Genomic DNA, 12020 nt, shown 5'->3' with positions numbered 1-12020 from the left:
TAAATTTTCAGCATGAAAAGGATAACCTATCAAGCTCCTGTAGAAGTTCCAACTCCCGCAGTGCAGCATCTTCCAGAAATTGATGACGTGCATGTCGTGCTATGAGCTTCTTTTGCCTCCGAGCTGCAACCTCTTCTCTGAGCTTTTCCTTCTCCCTGGTAAAACATAATGAAAATAGAGTGATCACCAACAACTTCCAAATTCCCATAAATGAACTTATACAGGTCAAGAAATTCGTAATTTTGTATGCCACAAGAGGAACAAGACAACAGAGTCGCCAGATTTAAATTACATTGTTATATATCTATGCTAATTCAAACATGATGACATGTTTTTTCAAGAAAGCCTCCACTGACTAGATATGCAACTTTTAGTGACTAATACATGACACATACAGTTTCTGGATCTCAGCCTTAAGTTGCTCCAAACGTCTGCTCTGGCCTGTAACATACATAGCTTTAGTACAAAAACAGCTGCTATTAATAGTCAGACAACCTAATGTATTTTGATTGACAAAAGGAAAAGGGACATGAGTCAGGCAAAAGGGAACAAAGGTATTGATTGTAAGTGTCAAGAAATTACTTGCTGAGACAGGTAATTCATTAGTTTCTCTTAGATTTTCAGAAGCTTCCTTCAGAGCAATATCTTTTTTCAGTAGTTCCAATTCCATTTCAACTTCTTCAAGCTCCTAAGAGTATTAAGCCAGCTTCAATTAGTTCAAGAATGTTAGCCAAAGCTAAAATTAGGCACTAAGTCAACAGTTCACATACCACATTCTTTGAACTGATTACACTTGAGAAGAAATCAAAGTAGGACTGAGCAGAAGTCAGAGAAGCAAGAACCTATTACAGGAAAAAAAAATGAGACTACATAAAATACATGGTGCAAACAAATACAAGCAGCATCATAATAGTTAATCAAACAATGCACATAGTGGATGAGTAAAAACATATACGGGAAAAACAGAAGACAACTTCAAAACATCCTTAGATTGCTTTTAATCAAACAGTAGAATGTTCTGATGAATACTTACACCCAAAACTAATAGGCTAAAGACAAACTTCAGAAGATATAAAGGTGAGCTACACTCAAATGTGCAAGCTGAGTTTTATAGATATCTGCATCTGTGTGTGTTCTCAATATTTCATGAACATCTATTTAAGGTTGTCTCCTAAAACTCCAAAAGATAACTATAAACAGAGTATAGAAGCTACCTCCAATCACATAACAGGACATAAAGCAGACAACCTAGCTCCTATCACATAAGCAAACCTAAAAGGGACACAGTACACCATTGCAACACAAATAACTCTTATTGGCAACAAATTAATTTTCCAATGGCATGAAACGTGCAGAAATATACAGGTACTTATGATCTAAATAATGACATGGAAATCTGCCTCCAGGAGAACTAATGTACAGCATCTGCCATGCATTTGATTCAATTCCTTTATTTTTGATACTTCTTTGGCATGTGAATATCGGAGAAAGGGATAAATGAGATGTTGAATCAACGAAATCATGGGAAAGCTAGACATAGTTCTCATGTTAACTTCAGCTATTTAGTTGCATAAAGAGCTTCTGGACTAGAATATACAAGTTATATGTAAAATAATACAGAGTATCACTTCAAGTGGCCCATACATCTACATGGCCTCGTATGCGAAGCATCAATAGTAAATGAGACTTGAGAGTACTGTCACCACACTACCAACACCAGTGGAGGAATATGAGCTTAAAGAACAGAACTGTTTACTGATGTTCAATGCAACAAAGAAGCTACAGGAAAAAAAAAATGAGAATAGAAACCAAAACTGTTTTTCATTCTCAAATTAAAATTAGAAAAAATTGAACAGAAGACACTGTTTAATTCCTATAAGATTTAAATCTAATTGGTCACATTATTTTTCCATAAGATCTTAACCATAATATCCAATACAGTTACATCTCCTGCAGGGCCTAAAGGATGGCATCCCAATCTGTCCTCTTCCACCTTAAAGAGAAAGAAGGATCTCAAGACGGTGAAGCCAGCATGAGAAAAAACCCAAAATCTTGAAAATGAGCTACCAAACCATGTCTATTTCAGGTTTTTTTTCCCATTTTAATGCAAATATCATCATGTATCTTCATGCCTCCATTTTGCAGGTTAAGTATTTCAACTTTTTTTCCTTGAAGTCCAAGACAGAAACCCAAAATCTTGAAAACGAGCTACCAAACCATGTCTATTTCAGGTTTTTTTTCCCAATTTAATGCAAATATCATCATGTATCTTCATGCCTCCATTTTGCAGGTTAAGTATTTCAACTTTTTTTCCTTGAAGTCCAAGACAGACTGTAGCTACAGTTCTTTGACATTGAAGAACAGTGGTCGAAGAAACTCTCCTCTTAATATGTTGGTTTTAAAAATATATAAGGAGGCACGAATCAGTGTAACAGGTTTGTAATTTGATTGGGACTAGGCAAGAAGTTATTCAAAGCAAGAATCCAAATTTTACATAAAAAGTCATGTCATCATGCATTCATGCTTTTCTGTCTAGACTTATGGACAATTATGTACTAAAAATAGAACCAATATGTAAGGATGTTATTAACACATGCTGATTTCAGTGAAAGAAGTATACTGAAGAATTTTTTCCTGCTCCTATCTTTTCATATCTGCTTTAAGCCTTCAACAATTTAGGTAAGGCAGAAGGTAGAGAGGCCAGAAGGGAGTGTGTTACAAACATCTGATGAGCAGCAACAAAAAAACTAAAATAGAACTTCCACTTGAAATCTAACAAGAAACAAGAGTTCTAGAATAGAAAAACTACTAATGTTACAAAGAAATGGTCCAATATTAAATGCAAGTGTGAAAAAGCGATTGCATAGAAAAAAGGTGTATAATGATAACTCTATAATAAAACAATGAAATTTGCAAACCTGAATAATTGACTCGCGGGTACCCTCAAAGTCTGGATCAACAGGTTGCTTCACACATTTTGTGGCTAGCACCTCTTGCAGCACCTGCACAGAGAAACCAAGATCCCTATGAAGAAGAGAGGAGGTGAATGCTGACCTAGGAAAATTTTAAGAAAATATATAGTAAAGCCAACGTTGGAGAAGCACAGAAAAAAGCTCACCAAAGAATTAATCTTAAAAAAACTGGTTTTTGGGTCCCTAAGCAAGAAAAAGTAACTCCGTACCTCTTTCCCTTGTTGTCCTTCACTTCTAAGTTTACACAAAGCTTGGCAAACCATTTTCTCCATATCACCAATACGTCCATCTAGAACACAAATTATGAGGTAAACCATAGTCAAACCTCATCAGCTTCATGTGTCCAACGTCTCCAAAGACAAGTGAAATTAAGAAGACACATCAATTTTTTTCAAAAGTGAGAAAAAAGGAGTTCATGAATACAGCGCCAAAGCAAAAAGCAAACAGTTAATAGGCAACCTCAAAAAGCACTTAATCAAAACCCATAATAAATGTAACTAAAGGGCCACTCTTCACTTTAATTAAAATTAATCAACGATAATATTATTATGATTATAGATAAATCATTTGCATTCTAGTTGAGTGACCATGAAAAAATTATATGCCCACAAAAGCATGCTACCCATTTGGGGAAACCAGTTTGCAAGAATTAATCTCCCCCATCCAAAATGGCTTCACAGGAAAGAAGCTTCAAGATAAGTAGAAACCTAGATAATCACGGACGAAATACAACGCAATTCTTAGCACAGTACTCAAGTTAATGAAGCACAAGCTGAAATGCTAGAACACACAGTGAAATGGCATAAATGACAAGTGTGCACCTCAAAATGTTGTGAGGCATGTTCTGCAGCCTCTGCTACAAAGCGAACCTCACAAGTTAGACCCTATGTTTTCCAGTCAAAGGAAGGTTGAATTGAAGCCCTCTACTAACCACAATTAAGGTCATTAACCCTAAAAAATTCAAACAAAAGCAGCTGCCATGATGCACCAGATATAAACCTTTTCCTTTTCCTTCTCCCTTGGGTGCATCTCCATCCACAAACCTCCCCCAACTGAAATTTGGCGGGTCTCTAGCAAGAATCCAGTGATCCCATAAAACACACAGATGTAAGCTCTTGTTACATTTCCTTCTTCTTTCTTGTTTCTACTTGTCATTCCAACCTTCTTTCTTTTTCCTTCTTGCTGTCATGTAGTTGGATAAATTCATTGACAATAGAGCACTTACAAGTTACGACGTTTGTAGTACTCCCAATGTGGAAAGATCTATTTGATCATCAATTGTTAATTGTTGTATAGTTGTACTTCATAGCCTTAGCTTCTTTCTGCTATTAGTTAATTAGATAACAGACAGATTGTGCATTTACCTAATTTTCATCTTTTAAATTTTTTAAGACAAGCTTATGGTTTAAGCTTTGAAGTTTTCCGTTCCCTTCAAGTTGTCTTGCACTTTGCTACACCTCAATGCTTTTCACAATCTCAAGTTAACCTATGCTAAGAAAATCTGAAACAGCTCATTTAAGGAGTTGCACTTCAAAATAAAATATAAAATAATCAGGAAAACAAAATAAAAATCTGAAAGACAAATATTGTGAATACCAAGTTTTGATGTTCCCAAGACTTCCAAGTTCTTCCATACATTCTGAGGTAACAACAGAATATCCTCCATTGGAGAATAGAGGCATGCTGTAGCAAGAAGCGTCAATGAAAGTGTCCTTAGTGGACCTTCACCCAGTGAGTAAGCAAGCCTGCTCAGCCCAGGAAGAACAGTATCAGCAGCCCCAAGAAAAGACTGTAGTTGTCCACGTCCAGTAAATGGAACATAAGTTGACAAGAGTGCTACAGCATGAGATCTCAACAACATTGATGGATCTGATGAAGCTAAAACTGCCACTCTATCCCAGGTTTTAGAAACAATAATTCTAATGAAAGATTCGGGAACGGTAGCATCTATATCAGAAGGTTTAGCTCCTTCATATGCTGACACGCCAACTCCACCACAACTCCCCTGTGCAAGAAGTCCTTGCAAATGCTTAAGCGCGACAAATTGTTGCTCAGGTTCAGAATGTTCAAGCATCACACACAGCAAATCAACTAAAGAAGAAGCTCCATCTTCAGTAAGAAACCTGCACAGTACACTTGATAGCCATTTGTCTGTCTGTAGTCGCCAAGTAATCTTAGGTGAATGGCAGCAGAAATTTTTTATGGCCAAGCATATTGAAGAGAGAACATGGTCTAATTTAAAATTACAAGGCAATCCAAGAAGAAAGTCAAGCATCACAGATGCACCGTGCCAGCAAAGGTTTTGCTCAAGCACCAAAGCACCATTCGCAAAAGATTCAAGAGCATTTTTCCAATGCATAGAACTTTCATCCATGGAAACCTGAAAAGGTATATGGTTTATGCTATCAACCTCTCTATTAGTTGACTGACAGATAGATAGCAAGCAAGTTGAATATAGATAACAGTTTGCAGTTGCTAAACAAAGCCGCTTTGCTAGTTGATGATGAAGCTGCCAGCAGAGTTCAATGGCTGGGAATAACTTAAAAATCAAACTCTCCAAATCTTTGCAAAAACCAACAACTTCAGCAGATGATGAGAAGTATTTGAAATCATAAGAGTTGTGCTTCAGTGACCCAGTTTCAACTTGAAGGCTGTAAGTAGGAGCATCTTCGGTGTCATCATATGGTTCACCATGAACAGAACTAACACTTAAGCATGATGCAGCAGATTTGTCGGACAAAGAAGACTTCTTAGCTGCAATAAAAATACCAAATGCACCTAAGGTGTCAATCAATATCGAGGTACAGCTTTCCATTACATTCTCAAATGCACGAAGATAGTCATAGAAGGCAGATGTGGGTTCAAAATTGGTAAACTCTGCCCATGAGATCAAGGATTGCAACACTTCCTGTCTCTTCAGTACTGACATATCAGTAAATAAGGCACCGAAAAGGAATATCATGAGAGCCCCCCGATAAAGCTTATTACCTGCACTTGTCTGGCATTTTGTTCCACACTTAAAAATACTGAGTAGTGTGTCAAAGCATAATGACTCAAAATCCAAACAAGATGAGTCATCTGTTGCATTTATTTCGTCTTTAGATACCCTTGGTAGACCATATGAGATCAGTGGTTTCAGTATACGTAAAATTGACTCCAGAAAGTCCACATCACAATAAGATGTCCTGCACATAGAAACCAAAATTTGAACAACCCTTGGAATTTCAGGTACCATAGCCCCCATGTGCTCAGACACAATAGCTTCAAGCAAGTAAAGGGTTACAGCTTTCACATTTTTTGCAGCATATCCTTTCACATGATCAATTTGATTGTCATATGGTTGTTCTCTTTGCCAGAGACAAAGGTCAGAAAACCAACCTAAAACATCAGGAATGAAGCTGGAGGAGAAAGACCTCAGTTGCAAGCAAACAGCCTCCATTATGTCCTCAGAAAAAGTTTCAAACTGCATTTTCATGTTTGGAAAATACTTATAAAATTCAGGATAAAGCACACGAAGGAACCCTTCAGCATGTGATCGCTTAGAAGGATTATTAAATCCTTCATTTTCAGAAGGTTGTTTCTGGGATCCAAACGACTCATAGATGACAGGCTCACTCTTTTGGTCAGAGACATTATTCAGAGAAGCAAGTTCATCCGCAAAAATGGAGAGTAAGGTTGTTATTTGTGGCAAATCCAGTCCAAAGAGCATTCCATCTTTTACACACTGTTTTGCATAACGTGATACACCCATCCACCCAATGAATCGTACAAGTGGTAATGGACATGAAGAGAAACTTGGAATTCGCTCTATCCATGAAGATGGCGGAACTAGGCATCTATGTCGAGATCCACCTTTACCATCAATCACAAAAAGTGCACCATTATCACTGCCACTAGAAGCAATCACTAATCGCTGAAGCAGCACCCAGCGCCTTCTTGCTTCATGTACCTTTTCAGGGTCTGTTTTGCCATCTTTGAAGCTGAAATAAAATGACGTAAGCAATCTGTTAAGATGCTCAGCAGATTCCAATATAATGTCAATAATGCACTCAGGAGGGCAACAAAGTCCTGTTGCGGAATGTAGCAGAAACAACAGGCTTTGCATGAGAATTTCATGCATTGAATGTTGATCCTTTTTTAGACGATTTACAAGGAATTGGGACAGCAATCCTTGATTTTGTCGAACAAGAGTAACTGCATCAGCAGCATTAAGATCCAAAGGAGATATTTGAATGCTCTCTTTAAAGTCTGTATTATCATACAGAACTTGCTCATCATTAGAAATGCTGCAGTAAAATTGGCAGTCCATTTCAGCTGCTTCGAGAAGTATCTGAAGAACTGTTTTATCACGCTTCCTTTCAAGAGTTGCCACAGTTTCCAGGTCACAATAACCCTTCTGAATAAATTTTCTCGTTGTATGAGTGTTCTCATCTTGAGTACGAGATGACCTTGTTTTGACACTATTCCCATTCATAAGCTTCAGACATGGTCTAACAGCCCTTAAGAAAAACGGGTTGACATGGCACTCAGCAGACAAAAGAAGAGAATCTACAGCTGCATCATGAGATTCTGCTGTGATGTTATCCTGAGAATGCAACTCCAGTGCTAAACGTCGAAATTCGGAAGCCCTGAGCTCACAGACCTGATGATTAACTAGTTGAATGTAGTTTGCTTCTAGTTGGAAACACTCATCATCAAACCCCAGGTCAAGAACTAAATTGTTATTGAACTTTTCTTCTGATCTCAAGCCAATCTCAGCATTACACTGTTTCTCCTGCATATTATCTTCAGATGGGTGGATATAATTTCTCAAATTTATCTTTTTTAGTTCTGATGGAGCAAATAACAAGTTAGCATCTTCACTGAAATCTTTTCTCACACTTATGTCAGATGCTTCAGCTTTCTTCCCAAAATCATCTAAGGCATGGGATTTGTGATAGGTTCCATCATGCTGGATAGAGGTATCCTGTGATTTAGCTGAGTATTCTTCTGCAAAACCTTTACCAACTGAGCTCTTACAAATATCAATGTCATAAGGTAGCTGCATATCTGGACCCAAGACTGCAAGAAGTACACTGAGGAAAGGGACATAAGAATGTGTCAAAACTCAATCTTAGAATACACAACACTAGAGAAAAAGATATACTGGTTGAATTTACCTTGGGGCTACAGATCCACGCTTCCATTCTGACTCCAATGATGGAAGAACAGCAGACCTTGAGACTGCTGTACGAATAATATTCAATGCCATAGCACAATTTTGCTCCTGCTTCTCTATGGGTAGCATTGAAACATCTCCGAAAAAAGTTGTATCACTTACCGTAACTATAGCAGGATTGAGATAAGGACCAAGCATCTCCACTAGAAACAGTAATTTATGCTTAACTTCCTGTGTATAGCAGACAAAAATGAAATGGACTTGGCATAGTTCTTGGTTCATCATTATAGAACCTTGTCTTGCATGTTAAAGCTTAAAATGAGAAACAAGCAGGAGTAAAACTAGAGTACCTTATACTTGGCTAGTATGTCATCCATACTCCCCGACAAAGCCAACATTATATATTTCAATGCAGCACTCGCACGTTCAATGGGATAATGACCACCCTGAAAGTCCATGAATTATATTTAAACAACTCATCTAGACGGTAGAGTTACCAAAAACTTAATGATCTATAACCAAATAACGATAAACTTGCATGTGGAAAAAGCAGACGCACTTTATAACCTAAGTTTTATTTTACAAGTAACTGCATGAAAAGGAAAAAAAAATTGAAGTGCAAATGCATGTAGCATTCAAAACACCAGCAGGAGCACATGATAACTGATTAGTTCTATTTAAGCCGTATACATGAAATGTCAAACATGTGGATACAACCGTATGACGTATCATCTGAATATCATCTGAATGCATCTGTTATTTCTCTTATATCATAGTGGATAGCAGAAAGATTTAGTAGAAGTGCCCAAAATGAACAATTCCACAAGGTTTACCTACAAAGAATACGAAAATCTATTATCTTATAACATGAGATATTTTCAATGCCGACGTTATGCTAGTAACAGGGCTCAGAAACATGGCTACGGAGCATCAATAGTGGATATGGTATTCAAAAAAGTATACCTGGATAATGGGAAGAAGATCCTCAAGAAGTTCCATTGTGAGATCTACCTGCATCATTGACAGGTGAAGTTTGTAGCAGATGAAAATAGCACAGTTGTTAGGGTCAGCGGAAGCATACTTTAGCAACTACTCTTGGTATCCATGGTGCAAGGGGCCCTGAGCATAGATCAATTAGCACACATGCTGCTTTGACCTGAAAAAGTTGTTGGCAAAACTGTAAAAAGAACAGGAATATGTTTGTTTCTACAATAAGCTGAGGGCTAGATGTAGTGGTTAGTCAGACAACATTAAAAAGACGAAACCAATAAAACAGAAAGAGGAAGGGTACAGACATGTGATGGCGAATTTGATGACAAATAGCTAGCACATCCATCAAGGAGAGGGTGATATATAGATGATGATGAAAGAGTAACAATCTGGAAACAAAACAGCTGGAGGGTTAATAAAACAAACAGATAACAATATTAATTAAATATGATAATAAGCATGGAATGATAAATACCATGATTTTGTCAGATCACCTACCTGTGCTAGAGCTTGTTGAACCATAGGTTGTTTCCAGTGTGTAAAGCTCTCATCAACCTGATCCATGGGACTGCCAAGAGAGGGTCGGAGTGCTAAAAAGGAAACAACAAAATTTTCTTTCAACTGATGGACTACTTTGCAGTTTGTTAACGAAGACTAAATTAGGGAATAAACCATGACCTGGCAGAAGTGCCTGGATAAGCGGTAGCACAAACCAAAATTCTGGTCCACAGTCATGCAGCTTGGAGCAAAGAAGAGGCTACAAAGTAAAAGGTATATTGTGAAAAAATAAATAAATATGTGTGACCTTTTGTGCGTCCAGATCTATTTAAATGCATAATTGCATATTCTCTGATACTCAAGCATAACAGCAAAACGTGCTACTTAAGTTTCAAAAACAGAAAAACGAACTCCAGAACAGTCAATTCCCACATGAAAGAACACCAAGATACCTCTGCAGCACAAGCATAAAGAATATGTAGAATTCCTTCTTCCACCAATGCAGAATCCAAGAAGCTCAAACTATAGATATTGGACAACTCGCCATTAATTTTGAATTCTTCACCAAACAAGCATGAATAGTCGCTGAAGCATTCTAGGGCATGTGACTCCATCTTTGCCACTTCATCAGGGAGGACAGCCGATGCTTCAGTTGAAGAGCTCACTGCCTCCAGGGATGAATCAGGGACCATAAGCTTCTGAAGGACTCTTGCTGCCTACATAGCAGAAGAAAGCACATAAACTAGAAAAAGATTCAGCAACCAACGAAAAAGTCAAATGCTTTATTCAAGGTTTCAGCCTATACCAAGCGTGCAATTGTCCCAAGACATGTATCTTTATAAGCTTTTCTAAGCAGCATTAGCACAGAACTGGGACGAAATGCAATGGAACAAGCAGCAGGCTGGGGAAAAGATGACGGACTGCGTACCCTCCTTGGTTGAACCTGAAATGGATAAATGTTGACAATTCAAGAAAAATAGTTAAAACAAGAATATCACTAGCTAGAACAGAAACGTTGCAAACATCCCTGCCACTTTTCATGTTTTGACTTAGTGGAGCTTATCTTGCGGTAAGGACATTAAATGTCATTTTTAACTTAACCATTTCTTAGATTTGAAAGTTGAAACTACTTAATAGCTCAGTCGTATCCATGAATCAACTGCAGAGGCGATGTTCATAGATGAGAAGGGATGGAACAAAGACTAAGCTTGTATCCAAAGCATGATGGCCCAGATACTGAATCCTGTTCTAATTAGTTTGGCATTTTATGTTTTTAGTTTGGCCACATAAATTCAACCACAGAATCTACAAGACCTACAGGCAAAAGAAGCCAAATTACTTGGCAATGAATACTTTCTGTGAAGAGGAGTTGGAAACAAGAAAACAATTTTGTAATAATTTCACACAAACTACTGGTCTAGACTCTAGAGAAGATCAATTTTGAAAATAAAAAATAACCGGCGTCAGACATTCATACAAACATGTCTAAATAATGAACACATGCTGATTCAAAGCTAGAAACAAATTGGATTCAACTCTAAGGCCAGGTACTAAAGAAACACTAAGTGAAGAAGATGAAGGAGAACCATAGGAAAAAGTCTACAACTATGTGGTTACCATCTTGGGTGGCCTCTCCTTCCAAGTTGTTATGTTTTCATGCAACCCCAATAGCAAATAAAGGACAATGTTGAACCCATGCCTAAACGAAAGCCAGACAAAAGTCCCATTCTACAGCTTGGGTGCTCAGATAAAGTGAAAGCACAAAATGTTACGACTTAATAAGGTGGAAGGCCAAGCCGAGTACTGAACAAAAGTTGAAGAACAAGAGAGAAGAATTCAAACATATTAAGCATAAACAGGAACTCAAGATACTGAATACTGAAATGACTGGAAGAAATAGACAAATGAAACCAATTGCGAGGGAGAGAGAGAGAGAGAGAGAGAGAGACCTCAAAATTTGATGATACGGTGAGAGTGGAAATCTGATTGTTTCTTGAACCATCAGAATCGAAGATATCACCAGAAGTCTTCCCAATTTCTCTAAAATAAAAAGGAATATAACCCATCATAGCCTAACATTTTCACTCAATCATGCAAATTTCCCTTTTTCTAGCCCACAAATATAAAGAAATATCAGCCATTGATTTTTGAGCCACTAAAAAACCTTTATACACATACGGTTCCTACTGATCTTCACTAAATTGAGTCTATATCAAATACATAACGTTGAACCAACAAAAATGAAAAGGACAAAAAGAACAAAAGACAGATCGACTATGTTCCTTGTAGAAACTATTATATCAAATATACATCCATCTATGGAGTGAGCAAAGCCAGTCCCAAAATGGGAATGGATTTTTAAGTCCCTTTCCAGACTTTCAAGTCCTTTTCCCACCCTACGA

At 37.6% G+C, this 12020-nt stretch overlaps 1 protein-coding gene across 4 annotated transcripts in view; it reads right to left on the bottom strand.

Annotated features, from left to right (window-relative positions):
- Nucleotides 1-12020, bottom strand: part of LOC116265450 (uncharacterized) — a 31931-nt gene that overhangs the window by 3446 nt on the left and 16465 nt on the right. For 3 of the 4 annotated variants that reach the window (XR_007574879.1, XM_050080769.1, XM_050080770.1), the window contains exons 7-23: nucleotides 11568-11658; nucleotides 10424-10561; nucleotides 10071-10334; nucleotides 9799-9877; nucleotides 9619-9710; nucleotides 9426-9509; nucleotides 9212-9286; nucleotides 9094-9141; nucleotides 8481-8576; nucleotides 8132-8361; nucleotides 4569-8047; nucleotides 3182-3261; nucleotides 2919-3002; nucleotides 771-842; nucleotides 583-688; nucleotides 396-456; nucleotides 27-155 (exon numbers count right to left, since the gene is read on the bottom strand). Coding sequence is in view for 3 of the 4 variants with exons in the window: in XM_050080769.1 (XP_049936726.1) it covers nucleotides 27-155; nucleotides 396-456; nucleotides 583-688; nucleotides 771-842; nucleotides 2919-3002; nucleotides 3182-3261; nucleotides 4569-8047; nucleotides 8132-8361; nucleotides 8481-8576; nucleotides 9094-9141; nucleotides 9212-9286; nucleotides 9426-9509; nucleotides 9619-9710; nucleotides 9799-9877; nucleotides 10071-10334; nucleotides 10424-10561; nucleotides 11568-11658 (5208 nt within the window). In the remaining variant the exon portion in view is untranslated. The remainder of the gene's footprint in view (nucleotides 1-26; nucleotides 156-395; nucleotides 457-582; nucleotides 689-770; nucleotides 843-2918; nucleotides 3003-3181; nucleotides 3262-4568; nucleotides 8048-8131; nucleotides 8362-8480; nucleotides 8577-9093; nucleotides 9142-9211; nucleotides 9287-9425; nucleotides 9510-9618; nucleotides 9711-9798; nucleotides 9878-10070; nucleotides 10335-10423; nucleotides 10562-11567; nucleotides 11659-12020) is intronic. The other variant, XM_050080771.1, reaches the window with a different exon arrangement.

Source organism: Nymphaea colorata, chromosome 12 (assembly GCF_008831285.2).
Source record: "Nymphaea colorata isolate Beijing-Zhang1983 chromosome 12, ASM883128v2, whole genome shotgun sequence".
NCBI classification, from domain to species: Eukaryota; Viridiplantae; Streptophyta; class Magnoliopsida; order Nymphaeales; family Nymphaeaceae; genus Nymphaea; species Nymphaea colorata.
The sequence above is the reverse complement of the archived record's forward strand: the minus strand, read 5'-3'. Positions and strand labels throughout refer to the sequence as shown.